Source organism: Gadus macrocephalus, chromosome 14, assembly GCF_031168955.1.
Source record: "Gadus macrocephalus chromosome 14, ASM3116895v1".
NCBI classification, from domain to species: Eukaryota; Metazoa; Chordata; class Actinopteri; order Gadiformes; family Gadidae; genus Gadus; species Gadus macrocephalus.
The window spans coordinates 5,777,365-5,803,030 of NC_082395.1; the positions used below are offsets into that span (position 1 = coordinate 5,777,365).

Sequence of the window (25,666 nt, forward strand, 5' to 3'; positions counted from 1 at the left end):
CGTCTAATTTTTTTGCGCAAAATCGCGAAAACACCTAAACTGCCATTTCCCTACTACTTCCCTACCAAACTTTGCACACGACATCTTCAGACGCACACAAAAAAAGAAATTCGAAAAAAATTTGATCCGACCATCGACGACGAAACGTTAGCATTTTGAATACCTGTTTATCAGCTACGTTACACTTAGAAAATCATAAATCCCAAAAAATCCAAAAATTAGACATCGGATCGAGTTCAAATTCTACACACATGTCGGCGCTACCCTTATTGGCGTTCCATAAAAAATTCGAACATTTTCGCCACGAGGAAAAATTCTCTTCGGAAAATTTCGCCAAAAGGGGCCGCCAAAAACGACGACATTGTGTATTTTTTATTAGGGGGCCAAAAAAACGTGTTTGGGGCCGAAACTCCCACACCGAACCTCTCTGTCAAAACCTTTATATCCACAGGTTCACGGTAGCGTTTTGAACACATGCTTCGCGTTGTGCCGGCGAAATGCACATTTCTTGTTATTTTTACTTTCTATATTTTAATTATTCAGTCTTGCGGTTCTTTCTCTGCTTTCGTTCTCTCTTTCTGTCGGTCTTGTTTCTTTCTTTAGTCTCTCATAATGTTTTTTCTTCACTACTATAGTACCAATGACATATTCACGTTATTTTATTAAGCTTACCTCAACTTGTAGTTTGCAGGTCCACTAAAGGGGGCGTCCGGGTAGACAATTCCCTGCCAATGTACGGACAAATCACTACACCCATATTAGAGCAATATATTGTGCCAACAGTGCCAACATTGTAATTGTTAGCACGGTTCTGGAAGAAGAGAGCAGGTTTACTGCCTGCTTTATACCCCTCATTAAAAGAAAAAGCCCACTAGTACAAAATGCAGTTTGAACAATCTCGCCGTAGACCAGCACCCTATACAAAAACAACCACTACAAAGGCTGCCGCTCTCGGTCATGCACAGCGAGGTAATGGACATCTGATGTTCGGCAAGTCTCTCAAAATCAGTCAGCATCATCTGCCCAGCACCATTATCCCTGCAGCTGTGAAATAAATACACACACACACACACACACACACACGCAAACACATGCACACACACACAACTTAAACTTCTCAACCATTATCTTCTCCTATACTCAGTCTTTACTCAAACCTCTCCTCCATTCACAATAAGAAAGGATTAATTGTTGTGATTAAAATATGTATTCTGTGTTGAAAAAGTATCTTGCAAAATGGGCTTAACCCTAGCTTTTCAATTTGGGCAGTGTGTGTGTGTGTGCGTGCGTGTGGTGCTTGCACTCTGACTCGGTTCAGGGCTACTGGAGTGTTGCCAAGTTACACATTCAAGTGTTTTCAATTTCACAGCATGCCTTTTCATTTCTTTCACAACCAATTCTGATACTTAAAAGTAATAATTTATCATTGAAGGTCTTGGTTTCAGGTTGAGTGCATAATGTGTTGACTTTCTTTTTCTGCCACTTGAATTCCTGCTGTATCATTACGTACAGCTACTTTCAGTAGCAATAAACTTGAAAACGCAATCAAACAGCACAGGCTTCAAAGTTTAAATTCAGTAGTTATCAATGTCAAGAGTCTGTGACACATAGCCAAGGGGTCCGCAACATAATTGATCCACTTGATCATTTGTCCAGGTGTTTATCTGAATTATCGCGCTAATAACTATTCCCAAAATCAATAAGTAAATGCTCCACTAAAAGAAGGGCAATATACAATCCTCCGCTTTATGGATGGACATCCCCTACTGGGAGTATGTCGATTATGTTATTTTTGCCTTGTGACCATAAGGAGGTCTGAGAGGAAGCAGGAATTAGTGTGTTTAATTTATTTGATATTTACAACCAGGCTGCATTCACTCCACAGAGAGCGAGAGAGGCGCTGTGCATCAAACCCCGTCCCAGTGAGAGAGAGAAAGAAGGAACAAATCCTAACAAACCACTGGGGAGACTCGTTTAAGAATACGAAGAAAAAGAAAAACGGATAAACCATGATTGTTGCCTGGAGGCCAACAGACTATTTTATATTCATTTGTCTTAAAAGCAAACTAAACATGCAAAGACAGTCAACACTAACAAAGGCAAATTAAGCGTTGCTTGTATCAAAGAGATAACCGAATCCCCAGGCCAACTTTGGGATTACTTGTAACAGATGTGAACTGCACTGCTTTTAAATTGACTCCTTATTATGCCATGTGGAATCACTCTGCTTCGTTAGTGTTGGGTTATCGGGGGATTCCGTGTTAAAAGGTAAAGTGTTTGTGAATGGGAGAATTAATAGACAGCAAAGCGTGACATTTGCGCACAGCATATACAATGATCCTGTCCATTTCATTGAGGATATTCCATGAAACATTCTGTGAGCGTGTTTCCTTATCAGCCTCACCTGGGGGATTGTGAATAAATAATCCACTTCGGAGCGTTGCCCTCGTAGCAATCTAATTTGCTGATGTATGCAGAAACATCACAACAACCCTTTGAAGTTCCTTATAAAGCGGGGTCATCTTATTTGCTCTGATCAGAGCTCTGCATCAGCAGGGGGCGCTACCAAAATATCATGCTTATGTTCACGTAAATGAGGCGTGTCAGCTCCCTACTGCCAACCGTTTGAACTCCACATCAACCTGCATTAGATCAGGGCGTCGGCGGTCGACTGCCTTTGCTGTTGACGTATGTGGTCGCCTTTTAGAGTCGAAACTGGAAAATTTCTAAGGTTTTGTTTGTGCTTGTGAGAAAGAGGTATTGAACACCCAACTCACATGCGGGACGGGACGCATCCAAGGAGTCAGTTGGTCAAAAGCAAGAGTCGTCTCAGAGAGTTGAAGGTTGCAAAAATGGTGCCGGTTTATTTACAGTGCCAAAAAGTAGAAAAAGTCACACAAACTAATACAGCCTCTCGGCAAGCTGTTGCATATCAAATGCCCAACTTTTACCCCACTCCATGTCCCCCTAATAAATAGACCTACCAATCAGGGCCGATTGGGAGAGCCCACTGGGATAGGTGACGCATCAATATAACATGATCAATCAAACACCACAGAACAATAGCCCGAACACTATATGTTCATCAAACGATGCATACAAATATATACACACACACACACACACACACACAACACAGTCTTTGATGAATAAATCACACCAACCATAACGACACTCAGAAGTGCAAACGCTACCTCACCACCCCCGCCATTAGCAAACCAAATGAACTGTCCCGGAACAGAAAATAAAGCCCTGGTTCCCATGCGGCACGCGTTCCCCCTGGACCAGTTTGCCGGACGGACAGGAAGAAGGGTAGTTGACAAATAAATGTATGAGTGAATTATCTAGCAGGTTGTAAATAAATGGAGTGCATTAAACTGGTGTGTGGTTGTTTGTAGTGTGGTGCTATGTGTGTATGCAAAGGTAAACGGCTAAATGGTAGCATCTGGGGAAATGCGACCCTCTCTTTTTACAGTGCTCCTTTTGTTTGGTTCGAGCCAGAAGCTGAAGAACTCTTAAGTTTACAGATTTGTCCATGCGATGACAAGCTTAATGGTTTCAATGTTATTGTTGCATTTATCAAGGGAATCATTTACTCTATTCACATTTTTTCCATTGAATGTGTTATGCACACAATATTATTCTATGTAATCATCCCTTCCTTCCTCCGTCCAACTTTCTCTCCCTCCTTCACCCACCTCCCTCCTTCACTTCCTCTCTTCCCTTATCTATCTTTTTTTTTCCCCTTCTCCCTCCCTCTCCGAATGCACCTCCCTCCAACACCCCATCCCTCCTTACCTCATCCATATTGCTCCTTCTCCCTCCCTCCTTCACTTCCTCCCTTCCCTACCTTAATCTCGGCCCCTTCTCCCTCCCTCCCTCCCCTAATGCACCTCCCTCCAACACTCCCTGCCTTACTCCCTCATCCACATCACCCCTTCCATCTCCCTTCCTCCATCACTCCCTCCTTCGCTCCCTCCCCCATTCGCTCCTTCCCCCACCACCCCTCCCCCTTCTCCCAAACCCACCTTCACTCTCCTTTCCTCCTTCGCTCTGTCCCCCACCGCCTTCGACCCTCTCCCGCCCTCCCCCATTGCCCCTCCCTCCCTCCTTCACTCCCTCCTCCTCCTCCTCCCCCCCCCCCCCCCCCCCTCCACAGCTCCAGTCCTTCCTGCAGGTCAACGTGTCCCAGGTGCGGGTGGACGAGTGCCCCGGCTCGGACTGCGACGGCGCCAGCGGCTGCACCACCACCCTGAGCGTGCGCGACGCCCTGACCGTGGTGGACTGCGGGCCCGTGGGCCTGGTGTCGGTGACGGTGGAGCCCATGGCCGTGTGCACGTGCCCGGGCCGAGACCACTCGCACCAGCCCTGCGGAACCTACCCGAGGAGCCCCTGCTTCAACGGCGGCACCTGTGTGGACACACAGAACGGCTACAGGTGCGTGACGGGGTACCGTGGAGGGACCGCTCATCCAGGGGCTGGGCCCGCGGATAGGCCCGCTCACACTCATACACGCACACACACACAATCATGAATACAGACACACACACACACACACGCAGACACACACAAACACACTCATTCATACATATACATCCATACAAATGCACATACAAACACTCAAACATAAACACACTCACACACACAAACACACACACACACACACACACACACACACACACACACACACACACACACACACACACACACACACACACACACACACACACTCATACATAAGCAAAACTAAAAAAACTGGATCTTTCTATATCTCTTTCTATCCAATTCAATAATGTGAGAACAATGTATTGGCTTCTCCTCATAAACTTATTGCATATAACACATTTTCACAGTTGGCCTGTTAGCTTAATATCTGAATGTTCATTGCAATGGTATGCCAGATACTTTCTTGGTAGAAAATCAATTTCTCTTTGAAGGGAGTTGCTTTCGACCTCATATTATAACATAATCTCAACTACCACTGTTGCACAAAGGAAGCCATCCACGATCAATACCCTTGCAAGTAAAGACAAAGTTAAATATCCTAGAGCTGAATAATTCAGAGACTGATTCAATATTGAAAGGGGGATTTGTAAAGTGCTCAGAAGGAGATGGAGATGAACAAATCAAGGTGCTAGGGTATAAAGTTGAGGGTATGAATTATGTTTCACTCTTTTAACAGAAAAAATCAATAGACTTTTGTTGAAACTGAAAGTGTGAAAATAAAAAGCAGGAAGAATTTATTTAGTGGTGTACCTTGAGTGATCTCAAATAGGGCAATACATTTTTGGCATATGGTATCTGATGTTTGTCATTAGATCATCACATTGTGTACAGCACTCAATCATGGCCTGACATGCAGCGACTAAACTTCATTGTGCCTGCAACCAACAATGCACAGGAAAAAACATCAAAATAAAAAAAGATTGTAAAACAAACATTCAGTTCCTATTCCACCCTCACACCAAGAAACTCAACTCCAAACTAATGAATAACTATGAACATTGTGAACCCAGCCGCCCACCAACCTAATTGGTGAACACTGAACAGACAAACAAAGCAATTTGAATTAATTGCACACATACATGCATGCATTGATACATACAGTACACACAATCACACACATATATAGGATCTACAAATAACCTTCCCCCCCTCCCCCCCTCCCCCCCTCCCCCCCTCCCCCCCTCCCAACTGGTTTGCACACCCACCAGCCAAAGCTGAAATATACAATCTTAAGAATCAAAGTCTGAATAAGTCCAGAAACATATTGTCAAACACGGTTGCTTAATGAGAGAATTGGCACCTTTGGTCTGTTTTCAAGGCTTTGAACTAGCGGCGTTTCAGAATACAACTCTCCACAAGAGCTACTGTTTCTTTGCATATCAGGCACATTGGTTTGGTTTTCAATTGAGGGATATTAAACATGTCCTTTTCAATCCATCTGTACATGTGGTTCAATGCAGATGTTCAATGTCAACTTTCTTTTAGCGGCCACCTTTGAACAGGCCTTTTAAGATTGGTTCTCGTCTGAAATCAACACTGCAAACGAAGCTAGGCTAATAGCTTACTGCTGGCTAAACTAGACTATAAGCTGTAACAATACTATTGTATGTCATTTGACATATGACATTTTAGAGTGTGAACTTAGAAATTATCAGCGGTAATATGCACCTGACTGTTGAATATCGTGACAGAGATGGGTTTATACAATGACCAATTACGAAACTTAAATAATTAAGTGAAGAACATATAAGAAAACAAATGGATGAAGCTTGCTGCGCTGTCAACTTTCATTGAACCTGATTCTGCGTCATCCCATTGTTGTCATGGAGATGATGGTGCCACTGAATGGGATTGGACTAATCTAAAGGGAGACACCATCACACTAACAGTGGCGCGGTCGAACATTTGGAGCACTACTTCTCGACTTGTTGAATCGTGACAATGTTGCCCAGAAAATACAAATATAACTTATGATAAAATAATAATTAGCTAAGAGTCCAGAGACAGCTATGGTTTTGTCCGGATGTGGACCCAAGTCGGGGCTTTGAAGATGAATGGTTTCTCATTCTCTTAAGGTGTGTTGTTTATATTGTCGACAAAATACCCAAAAATGTCATAACAAGAATTTTTTGAATTGTAATCGAGGTGAAACTTTTAAACTGCTTCAAGTCTGTTAATTAAAACTATTCCGGTCTACTGATGTGCAGGATAGGGAATATTAAAGTGTAAATACCAGGCTTAAAGGAACACATTAGGGACTTGAACAATGATTCCAATCTATTGCTCCTGTTTTGGTTAATAGGATTTATGTTTTGTATGATAATGGAAATATATTGCATCTACAACATAATTACTAAATACTACCAATGACTTCTCTTATATGTAGGGATTAGAAAACGTATGTCACTCAGAACCGGACTATTTTTATGTAGTGTAAAAACAAAAGCCATACTTTAAAGACAGCTTTAGATATATCTATGTTCCACTTTCAAGAGTAACAATATTTACTGTAAAAATGGTCAAATGAATAGTTTTAGACACTCTATTTAAAAAAAAACATAGATATACATGTTCTACAAACAATGAACGAAAAAGATTTGTCTGTCTCTTTGCTGGCCAAATCCTGAATGAGTATTTAGTGTGTTTCTGTGTGTGGAGGTGAAAGGGATCAGGTGGCTGACCCGCACTCATCGTACCCAGACCTCTGTGGCCGTTCCCTGGAGTCCAGCCTTGAAGGTTACAAGGCCTTCATTTTTACATTACGGATGTAAAGACGAGAAAAATAGCATTTTTTTCCCTCTCCAACCACATGGAGAGGCTAACACGCTGCGTGTCAAGCTCCGCGATATGAAAGACTCGGAGCATGACCTCATACGTGCGCACGCAAGCATGTGCATGTCCATGCGTGGGAAGGGGGGTGGGTTGCGTAATTGTAGCGTCAATGTATATCCACTGTTGTCGGGTCAGAGGCGTTTCACCGCTTACCCTTTGAACGAGGAGCCCGGTTCAGAGGGGGGGGGGTGGTGGTTCGGAGGTTCCCGGGGGGGCCTGTGTGGGGGGCTTAACCCTGGCCTGTCTTAGCCTCAGCCCGGCCTCTGAGGCGGACTCGGCCCCCACCTCTTTCGCGGGGATCGTTGAAGGGCTCTCTGCGACCAATTAGAGTGACGGCGGGAAAGCGTGAGGGCCCTTGTTCTCCCACGGAAAACAAGACACCGACGTGGACTTTATTTAATGATGAAATCTTGTCGTGTGTGTGTTTGTTTGTTTGTTTGTTATGCAAATATTATGATTTTTCTGCGGTGTACCGTGTGGTCGGACAATAACCGTTGCCTATTTCTGTCTCTGGGGCGACGGGAGGCTGTTTGGTTTTCGTCGTCTTCGGCTTGCGTTTCGACGGTTCGACTAACAACGACGACAGAGGCTGTCAACAACGGCGTGCCTGCGATGGCGTCCGGATTGGGAATGATTTGGTTCTGGGGGTCCATAAGCCTCTCTCTAGCGTGTGTGATGGGATATTCTAAATATATACTTCATATCACATCTTCACATTGCACACCAGATGCCAAGCGCAGCCCTGACCCCCCCCCCACACACACACACAACACCAAACACCTAAACAAACAATCTGCCGCATAGACAAGTAAACAACGGCTTGAAGCGCATAAACATATTGTTGTTGTCTCAAGTAGCACACTTAGCATTCTTCTGCAGACCCTTTCAAATTATAAGCAGAGAGTGAAACAGACAAGGGTCTAATTCTGACTCAGCCTCTCCGGATGGGATGTAATGTGGCTCACCGCTAGTCCGTAGCAGAAGGACTGGATGCAGCACAGAATAATCACCGGATTAAACGCACACTGAGACACATGCGCACACAAGCATGCACAAACACACACACACACACGCACACACCCACACATGTTGTCCTCTCTCTTTCTATCTCTCTCTCTCTCTCTCTCTCTCTCTCTCTCTCTCTCTGTATCACCTTCTCTGCTTCTCTCTTCCTTCCTTTATCTTCTCTCTGATCCTGCCTTCATCCAAATGAATAGTGTGTGTTGCATATAAAACCAAACAACATAGAACCAGTGACTAAATCAGTTGTTATGCTTGCCACATTAACACCCTCCAATACACCTTGTTTGATTCTGAAACATGTTTTTTTGCTACGTATCTTTCACTCTCTCTTTCTCTTTCCGATTTTGTCGATAAAGGCACAAATCCCGTAGAAATGAATGCATACAGCCACCAAGATACCGTTTATTCAGTCAACATATTGTCCCTCTCCTCTCTTACATTCCGGTCGATTTCAGACCTCAAACTTTACTTGCCTAGAATCCTTGAATTGGCCGTCACTGCTTGTGATAATCCTGGACAGATGCAATGCGGTGAAGCAACCCAGCCGGGACGTGACGGGTTGTGTGAGGGTTCAGGGGAGCCGCCACCACTTATGAGCTCATGCGTCTCGAACGTCTCTTGGAAAGTCAGTGTGTTCCTGTCTTCGAGATAGCGTGGGATGAGTGTAGCACTGTGGGTAAGTTGGGTAAAGATCACACAAGCCCATGCTAGGCTCTCAATGGAAACCGATGTTGTCATGTCTTTGAGCACAGCAGCAATCTTACCCGGAAAAGGAAGGTAGGTCTGCTCTGTCTCATGTAAGGGTAGCAGAGTTTTGAGGATGCGTCAATTTCGGTATGGCTGTTCCACACTCACGACGATGAATAAGTAAATGCATACAGTTCGTATTCAGAGTTTTTAGTGGGTTATTTTGAAAACAGCCTTTTATATTCGCAGCAGATTTATCGAAGGAAACCAACGCGATCTGGCTCCATGTTGAGTTTCACTCTCCACACCCCTGAGGTCAACCATTTTCACATGTCGAGTTATTCTTCAGTCCCATTAGCATCTGAATCGTTTCCCGAGTCACTTTGTGAACCCAAGTCTTTTGGCATTTCCCTGCCAGGAGTCAGAGGGGCTTCTCCCTCCTTGATCTCGGCGAGCAAAGACGCCCGCAGGCCTTCCTGCACTCCCTGTCTTTCTTAAGACCAAGACCAACTTTCATCTGCATAACATTATGGGACGTCATACCTCAGCCATGATAGCATGGTGTTTTTATCTCTTCTCCGTGGTCACAGGTTGTGGCGAAAGTTTTGCCCGAAACATCCATTGGCTGTTGCCTGGACTGGTTGTAGGGCTCAAGTCTCCCTCAGATGAAAGCATCTGAGACGAATTTTCACAATTAATTGCACAGTTGTTGACAAATTATGTCCCCTCAATGTATTTAATAGTCCTGCTCCAAATTCTGCAATGTTATGATAATCAGGGCAGCCTTGCGATACATTCTCAGTATACTGAATAGCACATTGGCTCACATTGTTAGGATTTTTCTCTTTTAATATGTTTTTTTTTGTTTGGATTGGTTTTGTGAACTATTTATCATTCTGCTATAACAATGGGCCCTGGGCCTGGATGTGTTCTCAATGCTTAATCCACTTACTGATAGATTCCATCCCCTGGCTTCTCCAAGGTTAGCAAGTTACGCAGTGAGTCGCACCTCTGTGCAATACGCTCAATGGAATGAAACACTTGCATCACAAAGCAAAAACAGTTGAATACAGAATACTTTAATGTGCTTTCTTTGCCCAACCTTTGAATATGCATCAGTGGGAATTTTCATCGAGATGTCATCCGCCATCTCGATCCAATTTTCTATTGGACCAATAGCATGGAACCAGCAAAGCCCATTGGTTGGATGGAGATTATGATTGTGTCCAAACTCCTCTTGTTTGGACCTAATGCACACACACGCACACCCGCACACACTCGCACACCCGCACACAGGCAATATTATATTTATTTGGAGAGCGGAGAGGCAGTCTGGTTGAGTGTTGCAGTGCAGCTGAGAAGGCCAACCAATTACATTTTCATAGAACCAACAAGACAAAGCCGCCATGGAAGGCTCAAAAGTACTCTGCTTAAAATTGACCAAAAGAATTTCCAAACCAAATTCGACATACACAAGGCTGTACCTGCACGTGGCGCTCCTGCGTATCCACATGCATGTGCTTTCCTCTTAGTTTGTGTTTGTGTGTGTGTGTGTGTGTGTGGGGGCGGGGGGGGGGGGGGGGTGTTAGTGTGTGATCTGTTTGTCTCGTCGTCTGCAGGCAGTGAAGAGACATCATAATCCTCAGCAGTCAGGTACCATCTCAGATCTCAGTGATTTGTGACAGGCGACAACCTGTGTGTTTGTCTTACTGTGTGCTTGTGTATGTGTCTTGGTATGCTTGTTTCTTTATGGGTATGCTTGTGTGTGTGTGTGTGTTTGTGTGTGCCCTCTGTCTACCCCAGATGAGCATGATGAAGGAAGGGAATTTAAGCAAAAAAAAGAGAAAACATCCTGATGAGAAATGAGAATGTGTGTTTGTTTGTTTATCTGACAGAATGGATGTGTGTGTGTGTGTGTGTGTGTGTGTGTGTGTGTGTGTGTGTGTGTGTGTGTGTGTGTGTGTGTGTGTGTGTGTGTGTGTGTGTGTGTGTGTGTGTGTGTGTGTGTGTGAGTGTGCGCATGTCTGTGTTTTAGTGTGTGTGTGTGTGTGTGTGTGTGTGTTTGTGTGTGTGCATTCAGGTACCGCTGTGTGGCTGTTTGTGTGCGGTCGGGGAGCAGGTTTATTTCCACTGTTTAGCAATATATCTACAATGTATAATTCCAAGGCCATAGTTAAAAATTAGGAAAACAAAAAGGGGCATATTATGAACGAAAAGACACAATTAGGTATAATTACTAATCATACCTTGTTTTATAATGATCACAATTAATGTCGATCATGGAAGTTTGTCAGGATTTATAATTCCCTTTTCTTTCTTTTCTCTATTTGAAGAAACACACACACACACACACACAAACACACACACACACACACACACACACACACACTTATATCCACTAACATACCCTCATGTCTGGACACAAAATTGTTGTTTTTACAATGAGACAATCAAACGAATTGCGTGTTTTTCCAACGGGAGACAAAACATGGTTTGGGGGTCAAATGGAAGCATGTGTGTGCCTACTCAGTATGAAACCCCATCCACCAAAAATAACCTCTAATCCCCCCTCACTCTCCTTCAGGTGCCAATGCCTGGCGCAGTTCGAGGGGCCCGAGTGTCAGCAGAACAAACGCAGTTTCCACGGTAACGGCTATGCGTGGTTCCCGCCGCTGGCGCCGTGCTTTGAGAGCCACGTGTCGCTGGAGTTCATCACGGAGCAGGTGGACGGCCTGCTGCTGTACAGCGGACCCTTGGCCCAGCTGCTGCCCTGGGACCAGGAGGACATCATGGCTATAGGTAGGACACCATCACTATAGGTAGGACATCATGGCTGTAGGTAGGACACCATCACTATAGGTAGGCCAGCATGGCTGTAGGTAGGACTGCATGGCTGTAGGTAGGACTCAACATGGTCTCACAGGAATCCGTGAAATGACTACGGTCGGACGCTTAACTCGCAATCCGTGGCCACATCACGGAAACCCGCCGATATCCGTGTGTGAGCCACGGAATAACAGTGTCATTTACTTGCATTGGAGCAAATTCCGTGGCCACATCACGGACAATTGAAGTGATTCCGTCAGGCCACCGCGGATTTTGAGTTAAGCCCCCGCTGTGGTCAAATGTGGCACACACATAGATGGAAACGGGAGCACACACACAGATTGAAACGGGAATCTGTGTGTGCCACGGAATATCATTGTCATTTACTTGCATTGGAGCAACTTCCGTGGACACAACAAGGACAATTTAAGTGTTTCAGTGAGACCACCCCGGGTTTTGAGTTAAGCCCCCGTGGTCGACTCGCTTGTTGAAACGGGGATCCGTGTGTGAGCCACGGAACATCAGCGTCATTAACTTGCATTGGAGCGAATTCCGTGGCCACATCACGGAAATCGGCGTGTTTCCGTGATGTGTCCACGGATTTCGAGTTAAGCGTCCGACCGTAGTCATTTCACGGATTCCTGTGAGACCAGGTTGGTAGGACTGCATGGTTATAGGTAGGACATTATCACTATAGGTAGGACAGCATGGCTGTAGGTAGGACAGCATGGCTGTAGGTAGGACTGCATGGATATAGGTAGGACACCATCACTATAGGTAGGACACCATCACTATAGGTAGGACAGCATGGCTGTAGGTAGGACTGCATGGTTATAGGTAGGACTGCATGGTTATAGGTAGGACATTATCACTATAGGTAGGACATCATCACTATAGGTAGGACATCATCACTATAGGTAGGAAAGCATGGCTGTAGGTAGGACTGCATGGCTATAGGTAGGACATTATCACTTTAGGTAGGACATTAGGGCTATAGGTAGGACAGCATGGCTCTAGGTAGGACTGCATGGATATAGGTAGGACACCATCACTATAGGTAGGACAGCATGGCTGTAGGTAGGACACCATCACTATAGGTAGGACAGCATGGCTGTAGGTAGGACAGCATGGCTGTAGGTAGGACTGCATGGCTATAGGTAGGACTGCATGGTTATAGGTAGGACATTATCACTATAGGTAGGACATTAGGGCTATAGGTAGGACATTAGGGCTATAGGTAGGACATCATCACTATAGGTAGGACAGCATGGCTGTAGGTAGGACTGCATTGCTATAGGTAGGACACCATCACTATAGGTAGGACAGCATGGCTGTAGGTAGGACTGCATTGCTATAGGTAGGACACCATCACTATAGGTAGGACAGCATGGCTGTAGGTAAGACAGCATGGTTATAGGTAGGACATTATCACTTTAGGTAGGACATTAGGGCTATAGGTAGGACAGCATGGCTCTAGGTAGGACAGCATGGCTGTAGGTAGGACAGTATGGCTATAGGTAGGACAGCATGGCTGTAGGTAGGACAGTATGGCTATAGGTAGGACAGCGTAGCTCTAGGTAGGACAGCATGGCTGTAGGTAGGACAGTATGGCTATAGTTAGAACAGCATAGCTATAGGTAGGACATGCTGGCTATATGGAGAACACCATGTCTATAGGTAGGACATGATGACTATAGGTAGGACAGCATGGCTTTAGGTAGGACATTATCACTATAGATGGGATAGAATGGTTATAGGTAGGACATTATCACTATAGGTAGGACATCATGGCTATAGGTAAGGCAGCATGGCTTTAGGTAGGACATTATCACTATAGGTAGGACAGTTTGGCTATAGGGAGGACATCATGGCTATATGTAGGACATGGGCATCAACGATATAGGGAGGACATGGAGGGGGCTGGAAAACAATATAATTGTATACATGTTAAACTGAATAGCTATATGAATGACTGGCTGGATGACATTAGGCATATGACCAACTATCTGTCAGAGTAGCAATATGTGAAAAACAGAAGAGTACCAGGCCTTCTCAAAAGACTAGTCTTTTTCTCGGCACGGATCCAAGATAAACAAAACACGCCCTTAAATCTCACAAAAGCCAAGCATGAAGTGTGTTTGTCTTGACATGTGATTATTTGGCTCTGCCTCTTGGTTCAGGTATATTGGAGTTGGACGTATTATCTGATACGGATGCGTCGTCATTTATCTTAAAAGCCACAACAGTGCGAGGGAATCATTTCGATGGTTTAAGCTGTCTTTGTTTATGTATCTTTCATTGCAAAATGCAATCTGTCAACGCATTATTCCAACTGTCAACAACACTGCGGCATACTTCCACATGCACAGTTTGTGTGTGTCTTTGTGGTGATACTTGTGTGTGTCTGTGTGTGTTAGTGTCTGTGTATGTATCTTTGGGTTTATGTGTGTGTGGGTGTCTGTGTTTTTGTGTGCGAGTTTGTGTGTGCATGTATGTGAAAGTGGGTGGTGATAATGGGATTTAGTGTTATAAACTTGATCTCATACCTTGATGCTCCTGGGAATATCGCAGGTTGTTTCAGAGAGTGAAGCAGGGCTGCATTCACAGAGGCGGGCAGGAATTAAAGAAGAGGCGGGAGGACAAAATGTCTTGTACATTTCCGAATATTTAGGGCTTTTATCTTGCAGACTGACAGCCCACTCCAGTTCTCTTGTCATCTCTCTCCCTCTCCCTTTCTTTCTTTCTTTCTCTCTCTCTCTCTCTCTCTCTCTCTCTCTCTCTCTCTCTCTCTCTCTCATCTCTCATCTCTCATCTCTCTCTCTCATCTCTGTCTCTGTCTCTCGCTCTCTTTCTTTCTCTCTCTCTCTCTCTCTCTCATCTCTGTCTCAGTCTCTCGCTCTCTTTCTTTCTCTCTCTCTCTCTCTCTCCTTCTCTCTGTCTCTGTCTCTCGCTCTCTCCTCTCTTTCTTTCTTTCTCTGTCTCTCGCTTTCTTTCTCTCTCTCTCTCTCTCTCTCTCTCTCTCTCTCTCTCTCTCTCTCTCTCTGTCTTTCTCTGTTTCTCTCTCGGGAGAAATTCTGTTGTTCGATCACTGCCAAAATAATGTGCGTGGGGAGTTAAGCACTACCGGTAAAGTTACGTGTGTGTTTCTGTTTGATATGTGTGTGTGTGCATGTGTGTGTCCACATCAACGTGCATGTGCATGTGTGTTATTGTTGGTGTTTGCTTCCATGCTTTAGTTTCCTGTATCATCAGAAGGCTGGGAAGAGACCCTCTCTTGGAACAAGACAGTGGGTGTACTCAGAGCTTGATTCTCATTGGTCAGAGAGAGTATTCAGTGGGGGTTTACACTTCGAGAGAGATGATGCATTAATTTGAAGGTTCAGCTACTACTACAGATACATCATAAGGCGGTCGTGCTCCCGGTTGAAACTACAGGGACTCAAGTAAGAAACTAAAGAGGTTCTCCCTTTAAAACAATGGTGGTTTAAGTGTAACTAATGAACACCAACAAAATAAAGATCACATATTAATACATTTGTGACCATGTTGGCCAATTATGCCATTGATTGCTTGCTTGTTAACCTCAATCAGATACCGTTAAGCAATTTATATGTTAATTATGTTCCTATGCATCGGTGTGATTTGGATGTTCTGTAAAAATACATTGAACTCGATTAGTTAAATCTGAATCGTATACAAGTCCACCGACGTGCACGCATGAGCGCTGCGAGCTTGGCCGATTCACTTATGGTCTCTCCACCCCCCCCCCCCCAGCCCCCTCTTTTGTATTTCATACATGGCTGTCAAAGAAAATGTTCTCCATAATATGTTACGCCATACCAGCAGCCATGTGGTGGGTGTCGCTTCGGATATCTGCATCGCACATACATTTTTTTCCTTTTGCATTTGGCAGCACAGTTTCACCTCTGTGACACGGCGCTGATGGAATCCCTCCCAAACACGGCGAGGAACTTGATGTGAAGGGAGGGAAGGCAGCCAAGAAAATCCATGGGAACATACAACAACACATGGGACACCAAGAAACAGGGAGAACAAGCCTGGCCGCTCGGCACGGATGTGATTGAAAGACAAGAGCCGTAATGGAACGGGTTACAATGACAAGAACATGCACAAGAAAACAGTGCGTGTGCGTGTGTGTGCGTGTGCGTGTGTGTGTCGAGGGAGGAGGTGTGCGTGTGTGTGTGTGTGTGTGTGTGTGTGTGTGGGGGGGGGGGCAGTTGTCTGGGGGGGCAGTTGTCTGCCAACCAGGCCGCTGCTCGTGGAATTGGTTCACACGACCGCGATCTGAACTTCAGACACTTGCGTGACATTACTTGTGACGGCGGTGACAACAACATCGATAACCCTTTGATTAAAAAAGGGAGTGGATGAGCTGCTCCGGCACCAGGGTGCAGACAGCTTAAAGAAACTCCCTCTGTTTAAGTCTGAGGGAAGCTGAATAACCGCTGTGGGGATTGTGTGTGTATGTGCGTGCATGCGTTCATGCATGCATCAGTGTGCGTGCATGCATGCATGTGAAACTTAAAACTATATTAAGGAGATCTCACTCCCGGACCCATGCATCTGTGATGAGCACTCAGGCTTGTCCATGTTTTAGGTGTGGGTGTGTGTGTCTGTGTGTGTGTGTGTTTGTGTGTGGGTTAGCATGTGTGTGATGAACCGGGTACTGTGACTTTCCCCATATTTGAAGTGGGTGACAGAACCGGTGCATGGGAGTGTGCCAAGGGAGATAGAGGAGAACGGATCCTGGTTTGCGGTCACGAAGGGTGTGATGGAGGAAGAGGACTGTGCATGGATATGTGAACAATGAGGGAGGCTTCGATAAGAATCAAGGACCCAGCCTTCTGGTGTTTGTGTGTGTGTCTGTCTGTGTGTGTGTGTGTGTGTGTGTGTGTGTGTGTGTGTGTGTGTGTGTGTGTGTGTGTGTGTGTGTGTGTGTGTGTGTGTGTGTGTGTGTGTGTGTGTGTGTGTGTGTGTGTGTGTTCAACCGACTTTTGTTGAATGAATTAACGGATAGCTCAACAAGGGAGAAATAAGCAGCAGGATTAATTCATGACTGTGTTTTCATATGTTTGGGAATAATCTGTGTCTGTCTGCTTAAGTTTCAGTACGCACACATGACATTTGGTAAACAAATCAGATATTTCTTAATGTTAAAGTGGAGATTCAGATCAAAATACAAACTTATAAAATGAAGCTCAGATGAATCCGATACGTTGTCCAAGGCCCAGGTCTGATCCATGGTCGGTGTGTCTAAAGCACTCGTCTTACTCAAGGATTAAGCCTCACCAAGACACCTGCAGTTCAGGCAGCACACTGCATGGTTGCCACTGGAGCACTTTTATTTCAGAATTCTTTAGAGGTTCATTATGTTTAATTTAGTACTGGCAGTGAACCAAATGACTCCCCCCCCCCCCCCAGCCCAGACCCTTTCCAACAGCTAGGTTGGCTTGTATCTTATAAACTGAGAGTAGGTGTTTTTGTTCATTTCCCTAATTTCATTCACACAATAGTCTGCAAATAAATCAGTTTTACCGATCATCATTTTTTGACATAACCACTATTTACATATCAGTGTTTGAAATATAAAACAAAGGTTGCGATGAATTTCAATTAAGGAACACTAACTACGGTTGATGGCTAACAATGTGGTTCTCAACCTATAGTTCACTGCATAATTAGGGTGTCGGCACACCTCGTAATGCATTTTCATTAGCATACTAATTGACCAGTAACTATACCGCTACGTGCAATCATTATTGGTCATTAAATCATCAGCTTAGCTGTTACTGTCAAAATGTCTGCCAAAAAGCAATGGTTTTAACAACCGAGCCTTGTGTTGTGACTGACTTGATTGTTAACAAGCCTATACATATATACTTTATATGTAATACTTATATTTACTGTGAATATAAGAGAACGTTTGGAATGAAAATGTAACAGTGAACCTTGAAGAATCATCAAATGCGCTACGTCGACTTTGGTACAGCTATTGAAAATATAAATATATTAATTCAAAGAGACCATTGGTTTGTATATCTGCGATATAATCATTATCACTTGAATATCTCTGTCTGAAATCTAACGCAAAGGTTTGAGTGGATGACAATTAAGGGTTGCCTAATTACAGTTGCTAACAATGTGGTTCTGCACCTATGGTTCACGACGTAATGCAAAGTGACAGCCTGCTTCGTAATGCATCAGCATTAGCATATTAATTAACCTGTAACTTTACCGCTACGCGCCAACATTAGTGTTTATTTATTTATCAGCTAGGCGGGCACTGACAGAAGATTTACTTCTGACGCAGTTTGGCAATTTTCTTATCTTTTTCCAATCTAAGAGTGCTTGGGCTTTGAGTGTAAAGCCCAGTTCAGACCAAAGATTCACCTTGCAACGGCTTGCAACTCGCAACTCCTTGCAACGCCTTGCAACGAGACGGGCTGCGACGTTCTAAAACTGGGCAGTTCACACTGGCTGCAACGGGCTGCGACGCTAGGTGGTTTCCATAGCAACTGTGAACGCTCTGGCACAGCTGAGAGCCACAACATCATCATTTGCGTAGGTTAGGTTAGATTAGTTAGGTTTGCGATTAGTTAGGTTTGCAATTAGTTTTATTTTTATTTTACTTGAGAGTAGGCTAGAGTTACTATGTTTTGTCATTCTCCACTACATCTGCATTGGAGTAAATAGCTGGAGCTTACAGTTAGTTTAGATTACCCGTTGTTGGATACATTGCATTTTCCGTTAGTTGAATTTCAGATTGATCTGTCTTTGTTCACCATCGGCTCAACTACTACTTGGAGATGGATAGCTTAATTATAAACAGGCCTAATTATGTTAGTGAGAGTGAAATGGTCGCAGTTTTTGCTGTGGCTTTAATCATGAAAAGGAGAAGACGGCGAGTTATAAAGCCAATAATATGGAGCCGCAGTTGGGTACTTCAGCGGCAGAAACAGGGTGCCTACGCCAATCTGTGTAGAGAGCTGGAAGTCGGGGATATCGACCAACGTCGTATAGGACAGGTTGATCCTCCAGCAACCGAATTAAGTTCTCCTCCCTCTCCTCGGACCAGAAGTCTGCCATCTTCGGATCTTTTTATGCTGGAGTGGACAGTACGGTACCGGGACGGAGTAAGGCCGTGACGTACAAGTTGTTCTGTGCTGTGATTGGCTGAAGAGGAATAGTTAAATCGCCGCGTTCTAAAACTGGACCTTGCGATTTGACATGTTCAATCTCTGGCGACTCCTTGCGACGCCTTGCGACGCCTTGCAACTCCTTGCAACGGCTTGCAACGACCCGTTCACACCGCCCCTGCGACGTTCTAAAACCGTCTCGTTGCAAGCCGTTGCAAGGTGAATCTTTGGTCTGAACTGGGCTTAAGGGCACCCTTGTGACATCACAAACAACATTGTTCAAAAGCACTTAAGAAAATACAAATCCTTTCCTTGGATAAGAATAGGGATAGCAAAGAAACGGAAGAGGTCTGTTAAACATAAGGGCTAAAAGGGTACTGATAGACAGAGCGTACTCATTCCAAGGTACAAAACATTGTCCAGATAACCCTAGCCATCCAGTCCAATGCCAACGCCACTGACAATTTTAACCTCACTTTGGCCTGTCGCTACATCTATCCAAAGAATGTAATAATATGAAAAAATCATTCTCGGAAGCATTATGCACCAATCCCATGCTATGAAAGGACTGCCAGCACTTTTGGCCATGAATGTGGTTCTTCATTGGTGTCGATAGGTTACCCTTTGATTGGCATCAATTCGCTTGGATAATAAAAGAGTCATTTATGGATTCCCTCTGAAATTGCCAAGTCAATGCTGAATGGTAAAGTTCAGGGTGGGGATCTGAAGCACATTTTAGTTGTTTTAAAATAATTGTCTCTCTTGTGGAAAGAGGCCTCGATTATTGGTCACTGGATTAACAGAATGTGAAACGCTTGGTAATATTTTGTAAACTGAGTTAGCCCACCCGACACATGTCCTACTGTCTTGGATTGTCCCGATACGGGGTGTCGTTGTCACCCCACATCAACAATGCCTGCCAATACACTTTTCGCATTTATATTAGTCACATAAATTGCTCTTACGACTCGTATTCTGGGGAAATCATCGACTCGATCCTTTTCAAATGCAATGTTGATGCTCCCGAGTCTGGCGTGTGTGTTTGACGCATTCTTCACACACACACACACACATACACACTCACACACACACACACACACTCGTAAACGTGCACACACACACACACACACACACACACACACACACACACACACACACACACACACACACACACACACACACACACACACACACACACACACACACGTAAATGTCACACAAATACATACACACACAGACACACGGCAAATAGTAATGAGCGATAATAGCCAGAGGCAGGAGTTTGTTGAATCAATAGACAAATTAACATGACAAATTAAATCTGTGTGATTGCCGTACCCTTGAGGAATATAAAAGAGAAAAGCGGGTAAATTGCCCCGGCGATGGTTGACGTTTTTATCAAGCCTGCGTACGTGTGAAAATGCCAGAGTGTCTACGTTATACATTCAATCAGCGCCCATATAACAACTAACACATCTGTTGCATTACTCTGAGCCAAAGAGAAAAACATAATATCTGAGCTCAGTTCATCATAATATGTTTACGATGTTAATTTCATTAGGGATCTTAGTTGTAGCGTCTTGGAGGGGACATTTTGAGAGCATGAAGGAGGATAGACTGACGAGGAAAGATTAGAATAAAGTTGAGGGGAACTAAGCTAAGATAAGCCTTTCACCAAGTACAAGCACATCCCTGCTTTCTGTGTGTGTGTGTGCACATGGGCACACCAACGTGCACACACACACGTACACACACGTACACACACACACACACACACACACATACATACACACGCCTGCCCTGCACGCACACAGGCACGTACACATGTACACTCAAACATGCACACACACACACACACACACACACGTGCACACGCACACACACACACACTGACATACACACATACCCATCTCGGGGGGCCAATTTCCCGCCCAACCGTCCGGTAGTCCATGGTTGGTCCATGGTTTGTCAAGCGCATCGCTCCTCAAATGACTTTCGCCAGTGGCCATGGAGGGCTCACATGTTTGATCCGCAGGTGCATGCGTGCTGACGGACCACTTCTTTGTCAGGAAAACACATTTTTGTGTCAGTTCTGCTGATTTGTCTACAAGCAGAATGTATTTTGTATTCACTTTTGGCTAAACGCATTTAGATAGCGCCGCTGTGTGTGTGTGTGTGTGTGTGTGTGTGTGTGTGTGTGTGTGTGTGTGTGTGTGTGTGTGTGTGTGTGTGTGTGTGTGTGTGTGTGTGTGTGTGTGTGTGTGTGTGTGTGTGTGTGTGTGTGTCCCTCGCAAATATTTGTATTTTCTTTTTTTTGTGTGCATTCATGCCACTTGCAATGCTGCTGCTGGTGGGAGAGTTTGCCGGTTGGGCTGCCGGCTCCCTGCAGGCTGTCAGAAAGGAGAGGACATTATTCATATTTAAGAGCCTTTTCCCTGTGTGTGTGTGTGTGTATGTGTGTTGGGGGGGGGGGGGGGGGCGGGGGGTTGCTAGTCCTCCAGGCCCAGAGACATCCTCCACACACACCCTTCCCCGCCTCCCCTGGTGTCTTCCTGTGTTCCATCGCTCCTTCGCTATCCATCTTTCTTACTTACTCAAATTGTCTTTATCTCTCTCTCTCTCTCTCTGTCTTTCCCTCTCTGTCTCCCTCTCTGTCTCCTCTCTCTCTCTCTCTCTCTCTCTCTCTCTCTCTCTCTCTCTCTCTCTCTCTCTCTCTCTCTCTGTCTCTTGTCTCTCTCTCTCTCTCTCTCTCTCTCTGTCTCTTGTCTCTCTCTCTCTCTCTCTCTCTCTCTCTCTCTGTCTGTCTGTCTGTCTGTCTGTCTGTCTGTCTGTCTGTCTGTCTGTCTCTCTCTCTCTCTGTCTCTCTCTCTCTGTCTCTTGTCTCCTTCTCTCTCTCTCTCTCTCTCTGTCTCTCTCTCTCTCTGTCTCTGTCTCTTGTCTCCTTCTCTCTCTCTCTCTCTCTCTCTCTCTCTCTCTCTCTCTCTCTCTCTCTGTCTGTCTCTCTGTCTCTCTCTCTCTCTCTCTCTTTCTCTCTTTCTCTCTCTCTCTCTCTCTCTCTCTCTCTCTCTCTCTCTCTCTCTCTCTCTCTCTCTCTGTCTGTCTCTCTGTCTCTGTCTCTGTCTCTCTCTCTGTCTCTGTCTCTCTCTGTCTCTCTCTCTCCCCCTCTCTTTTCCCCATTGCTTTCATCTCTGGGCCGATAGCTGCGTGGAGGAAGCTGCTAATGAATTAGACATGAGCAGCAGAGAGACTGGACCTGGTGTTGTAGATCAACCGTTTAAGTGCTGTAACCCACCCGGTGCACTGCCATTACAAAGTCTAGCAAACAAACACACAAATGCACACAAATGCGTCCACACACAGAAACACACGCACACACACACGCACACACACAGACACAAACCCACAAACTACACCACCGCCACCAACTTCTTTAGGAGTGTTTCCCCAGCCTGGTATCCCCAGAATCTGTCTGTCTTTCTGTCTCTCTGTCTGTTTCTATTTATCTCCCAGCCTTTTCACTCCCAAGTCCTACCCTCTTCTCTCGCTCTTCCTGTCTGTCTCCTTCTCCCCCTCTTTCCATCTGTCCTCATTGTCTTGGGTTACTTTTCAAATGGGATTCAGGCAAACATGTTTCCACATGCTGGCGTGTGTGTGTGTTCATACCTGTGTACATACATGCTTACACCTACCTACATGTCATTATCTTCCTCTAGGTGTCTGTAGTCATGCTGTACTTGACATATGTTTACATTTTTCTCTGCTTATCTGAGTTTGCTTTGTTGATTCATTGTATTTGTGTCTGTTGTTGTTTCTGTCCCTTCTCTTATGGGTTTCTTCCTCCTCTGACTCGCTGCAGGGTTGTCATCTCCCATCTCTTAATCTGCTCTCTGTTTCCCGGGGTTATGATCCGGCTGCCGCTGTACTCCTCTCTCTCACAGTTTGCGTCCCAGACTGCGCTCCTCCCCGCTGCCCACTCCTCCTCCACACACTCACTGGGATGAGGTTTTCTCCCTGCTGTCTTAATTTCTCCCGCTCACCTATCTCTCTCTCTCTCTCTCTCTCTCTCTCTCTCTCTCTCTCTCTCTCTCTCTCTCTCTCTCTCTCTCTCTCTCTCTCGCTTTCTCTCTCCCTTTCTCGCTTTCTCTCTCACAATTTCTCTCTCTCTATATCTCCCTCTCTCTCTTTCTCTCTCTCTCTCTCTCGCTTTCTCTCTCCCTTTCTCGTTTTCTCTCTCACAATTTCTCTCTCTCTCTCTCTCTCTCTCTTTCTCTCTCTCTCTCTCCCCCTCTCTCTCTCCCCCTTTCTCTCTCTCTCTCTTTCTCTCCCTCTCTCTCCCCCCCTCTCTCTCCCCCTTTCTCTCTCTCTCTCTCTCTCTCTCTCTCTCTCTCTCTCTCTCTCTCTCTCTCTCTCTCTCTCCCCCTTTCTCTCTCTCTGTCCCCCGGTTCCTCCCTCCGCCCATCAATCACCATAACCCCTCTCCCACTCCGCTCCGCTCCTCTATTCATGGCATCCCTGCCGCCATCCCTCACACAGACCCCGACACCTTGCATCCATCTCGGGGGAAAATGTCATGTCAATCTGGTCTACCGAGTTCCTGTCTGTAGCACACTCCCTGGCACCTGCACCTGGTGAGAGAAAGAAGGAGGGAGAGAGAGCGCGGGAAGGGGATGGGGGGGCAGGAAAGGAAGGCAGAGATAGACAGAGAAAGTCCCTTCCCTTTGCAAAAGTGCATTTATGGGTACATACCTCTGCTTAGTACCCCTATAAAACCTTTCATGAAATCGTCGATAATAACAAATAAATAAGGTGATACAAAATATTGCATTACCACACATAAATGCCAATAAAGCAAATCCAAGGCAGGGAGATGAGAGGATTCCAAGTGCGATAGTGTGAGACAAGGTGAACAGTTTGGAGACTGATGACTGCAGCTCAGACAGCATCAGACAAGGGCTGGTTTTGAAGAGTTCGCCGAGGTTGAACTCAATGCTTGGCGAACTCATCTGGAAGCTCTCCAAACTCGTAAGCTTGATGACAACTGTCGTACGACTGCGTGTGATTTTTTTTGACGGTGGATTCTCAATGTGCGCTCTGAGCTGAGACATACAACCCATCAGATTTGGCATGCGGCAAATGACATGACAGGGCTTTACAAGTCTTATTTCCTTCGGTGTTCAAAGTAAAATAAAAATATAGTAAATGCCCTGGTTGGAACCCAACCTCCCAATTTCCTGCACGCCATCAGTTAGATAGTTCCTTAGAGATGAGTGGTTTAAGGGCAGAGAACATTGGGTCGGTGCTGTGATCCTTTTGTTTAACCGTTTTTTACTTGAATATCAATCTCAATCCTGTCAGAAAATGGAATTAACGGGAATTTAACCATGTCCTGTTCTTAGGCATTCACAGTGTATCTGTGGATACCCATCATTATGGTTGGAATTATTATTATTATTTTGTTTTGACATGGGAATATGTCTTATTTGATCGTCAGCATGGTTAATAAAATAAGACCGTAATTTCAGGAAAAACGGTGTACGTTCCTGTTTTTCCTTGCTACGACCTCAAGTCAGGTTCTGATCCTGAAGTTGAGAGGACTTTTTGGATGCAGTTTAACGTCACGATGAAGGGACACTGACAGCAAGGTGTGTTTGATGATGTGTCGAGCCCTGTCTGGGCAGTTGTGGTCGACGTAGATGACGGCGTAAGAGAAAGGGTTAAGCTTCTCTGTGGCACATTTTATATACAACATAAACCCACACACAACAACGGCACTAGTGTACAACCATGGGGATAACACCTCCCGCCTCTTCCCTTGAACTCTGACCCAAAGCTTATTATTTGAAATTGGCTAATGTTTGAATTCAAGCTGAAAAAGGAGGGTAACTTATATAACAAATGTTTTTTTTAATCTATGTCCGTGTGAGTGTGCCATGTCTTGCCAAAGTTAAGTATCTACCTGCTGTAGGAAATGGTTCCTTGTAAGCTGGAGCAAAACGTTCTTGCCTGTGGTTATTTCATTATGTAAAGCATTTTATACAACGGCATGTTTCTTCATGTATTTATGACAACCATAAGTCATATCTTCTCAGAGACTATTTAGGTAATTGGCCTTTCACAAAAATCGTTACCTTCCATTTGGGATTCTCAGGAATCCTTGATTGTACCAATTTTATATTGCGATTGAAAATTTGAATGTAATTCATAAACACAAGGGTATATGTTTATGCATTACAGGCTGGATCTTGATCTAACAATGGTTTGTAGATTAGTCTAGGTTGAGCCTGCATGCTGCCATCGATGATTAATTGTTATGTCAGTGTTGGTAGACATTATATCCCAGGATGGATGGCAAACGGTGCCCGACAAAGGCTGTCTTAACCGCTCCATTAGCTTTTAATTTCCCATTTGAATAAGTCAGTAAATTGAATAATAACCTGTTTTTCTTGTTTATTGTTTGCCTGGAGAAAGAAAGAAATACCAAATGCATTGTACCATTCACTAGATTGAGTGATCTTAATTAAGAGACAGTTTGTCATTAGAAGAAGTCAAGGGTCAGACAGCACAGTGCATTTCACCCCCCCACAGTCTAAACATGATGTGTTATGATGCTCTCTCTGTCTCTGTCTCTGTCTCTG

General features: G+C 44.8%; 1 protein-coding gene across 1 annotated transcript in view; it reads left to right on the top strand.

Annotated features, from left to right (window-relative positions):
• The window catches only part of si:ch211-186j3.6 (neural-cadherin), a 244,038-nt gene that overhangs the window by 170,238 nt on the left and 48,134 nt on the right, over nucleotides 1-25,666 (top strand). Inside the window, exons 26-27 of the mRNA XM_060070949.1 lie at nucleotides 4,160-4,437; nucleotides 11,633-11,847. Coding sequence (XP_059926932.1) covers nucleotides 4,160-4,437; nucleotides 11,633-11,847 — 493 coding nt within the window. The remainder of the gene's footprint in view (nucleotides 1-4,159; nucleotides 4,438-11,632; nucleotides 11,848-25,666) is intronic.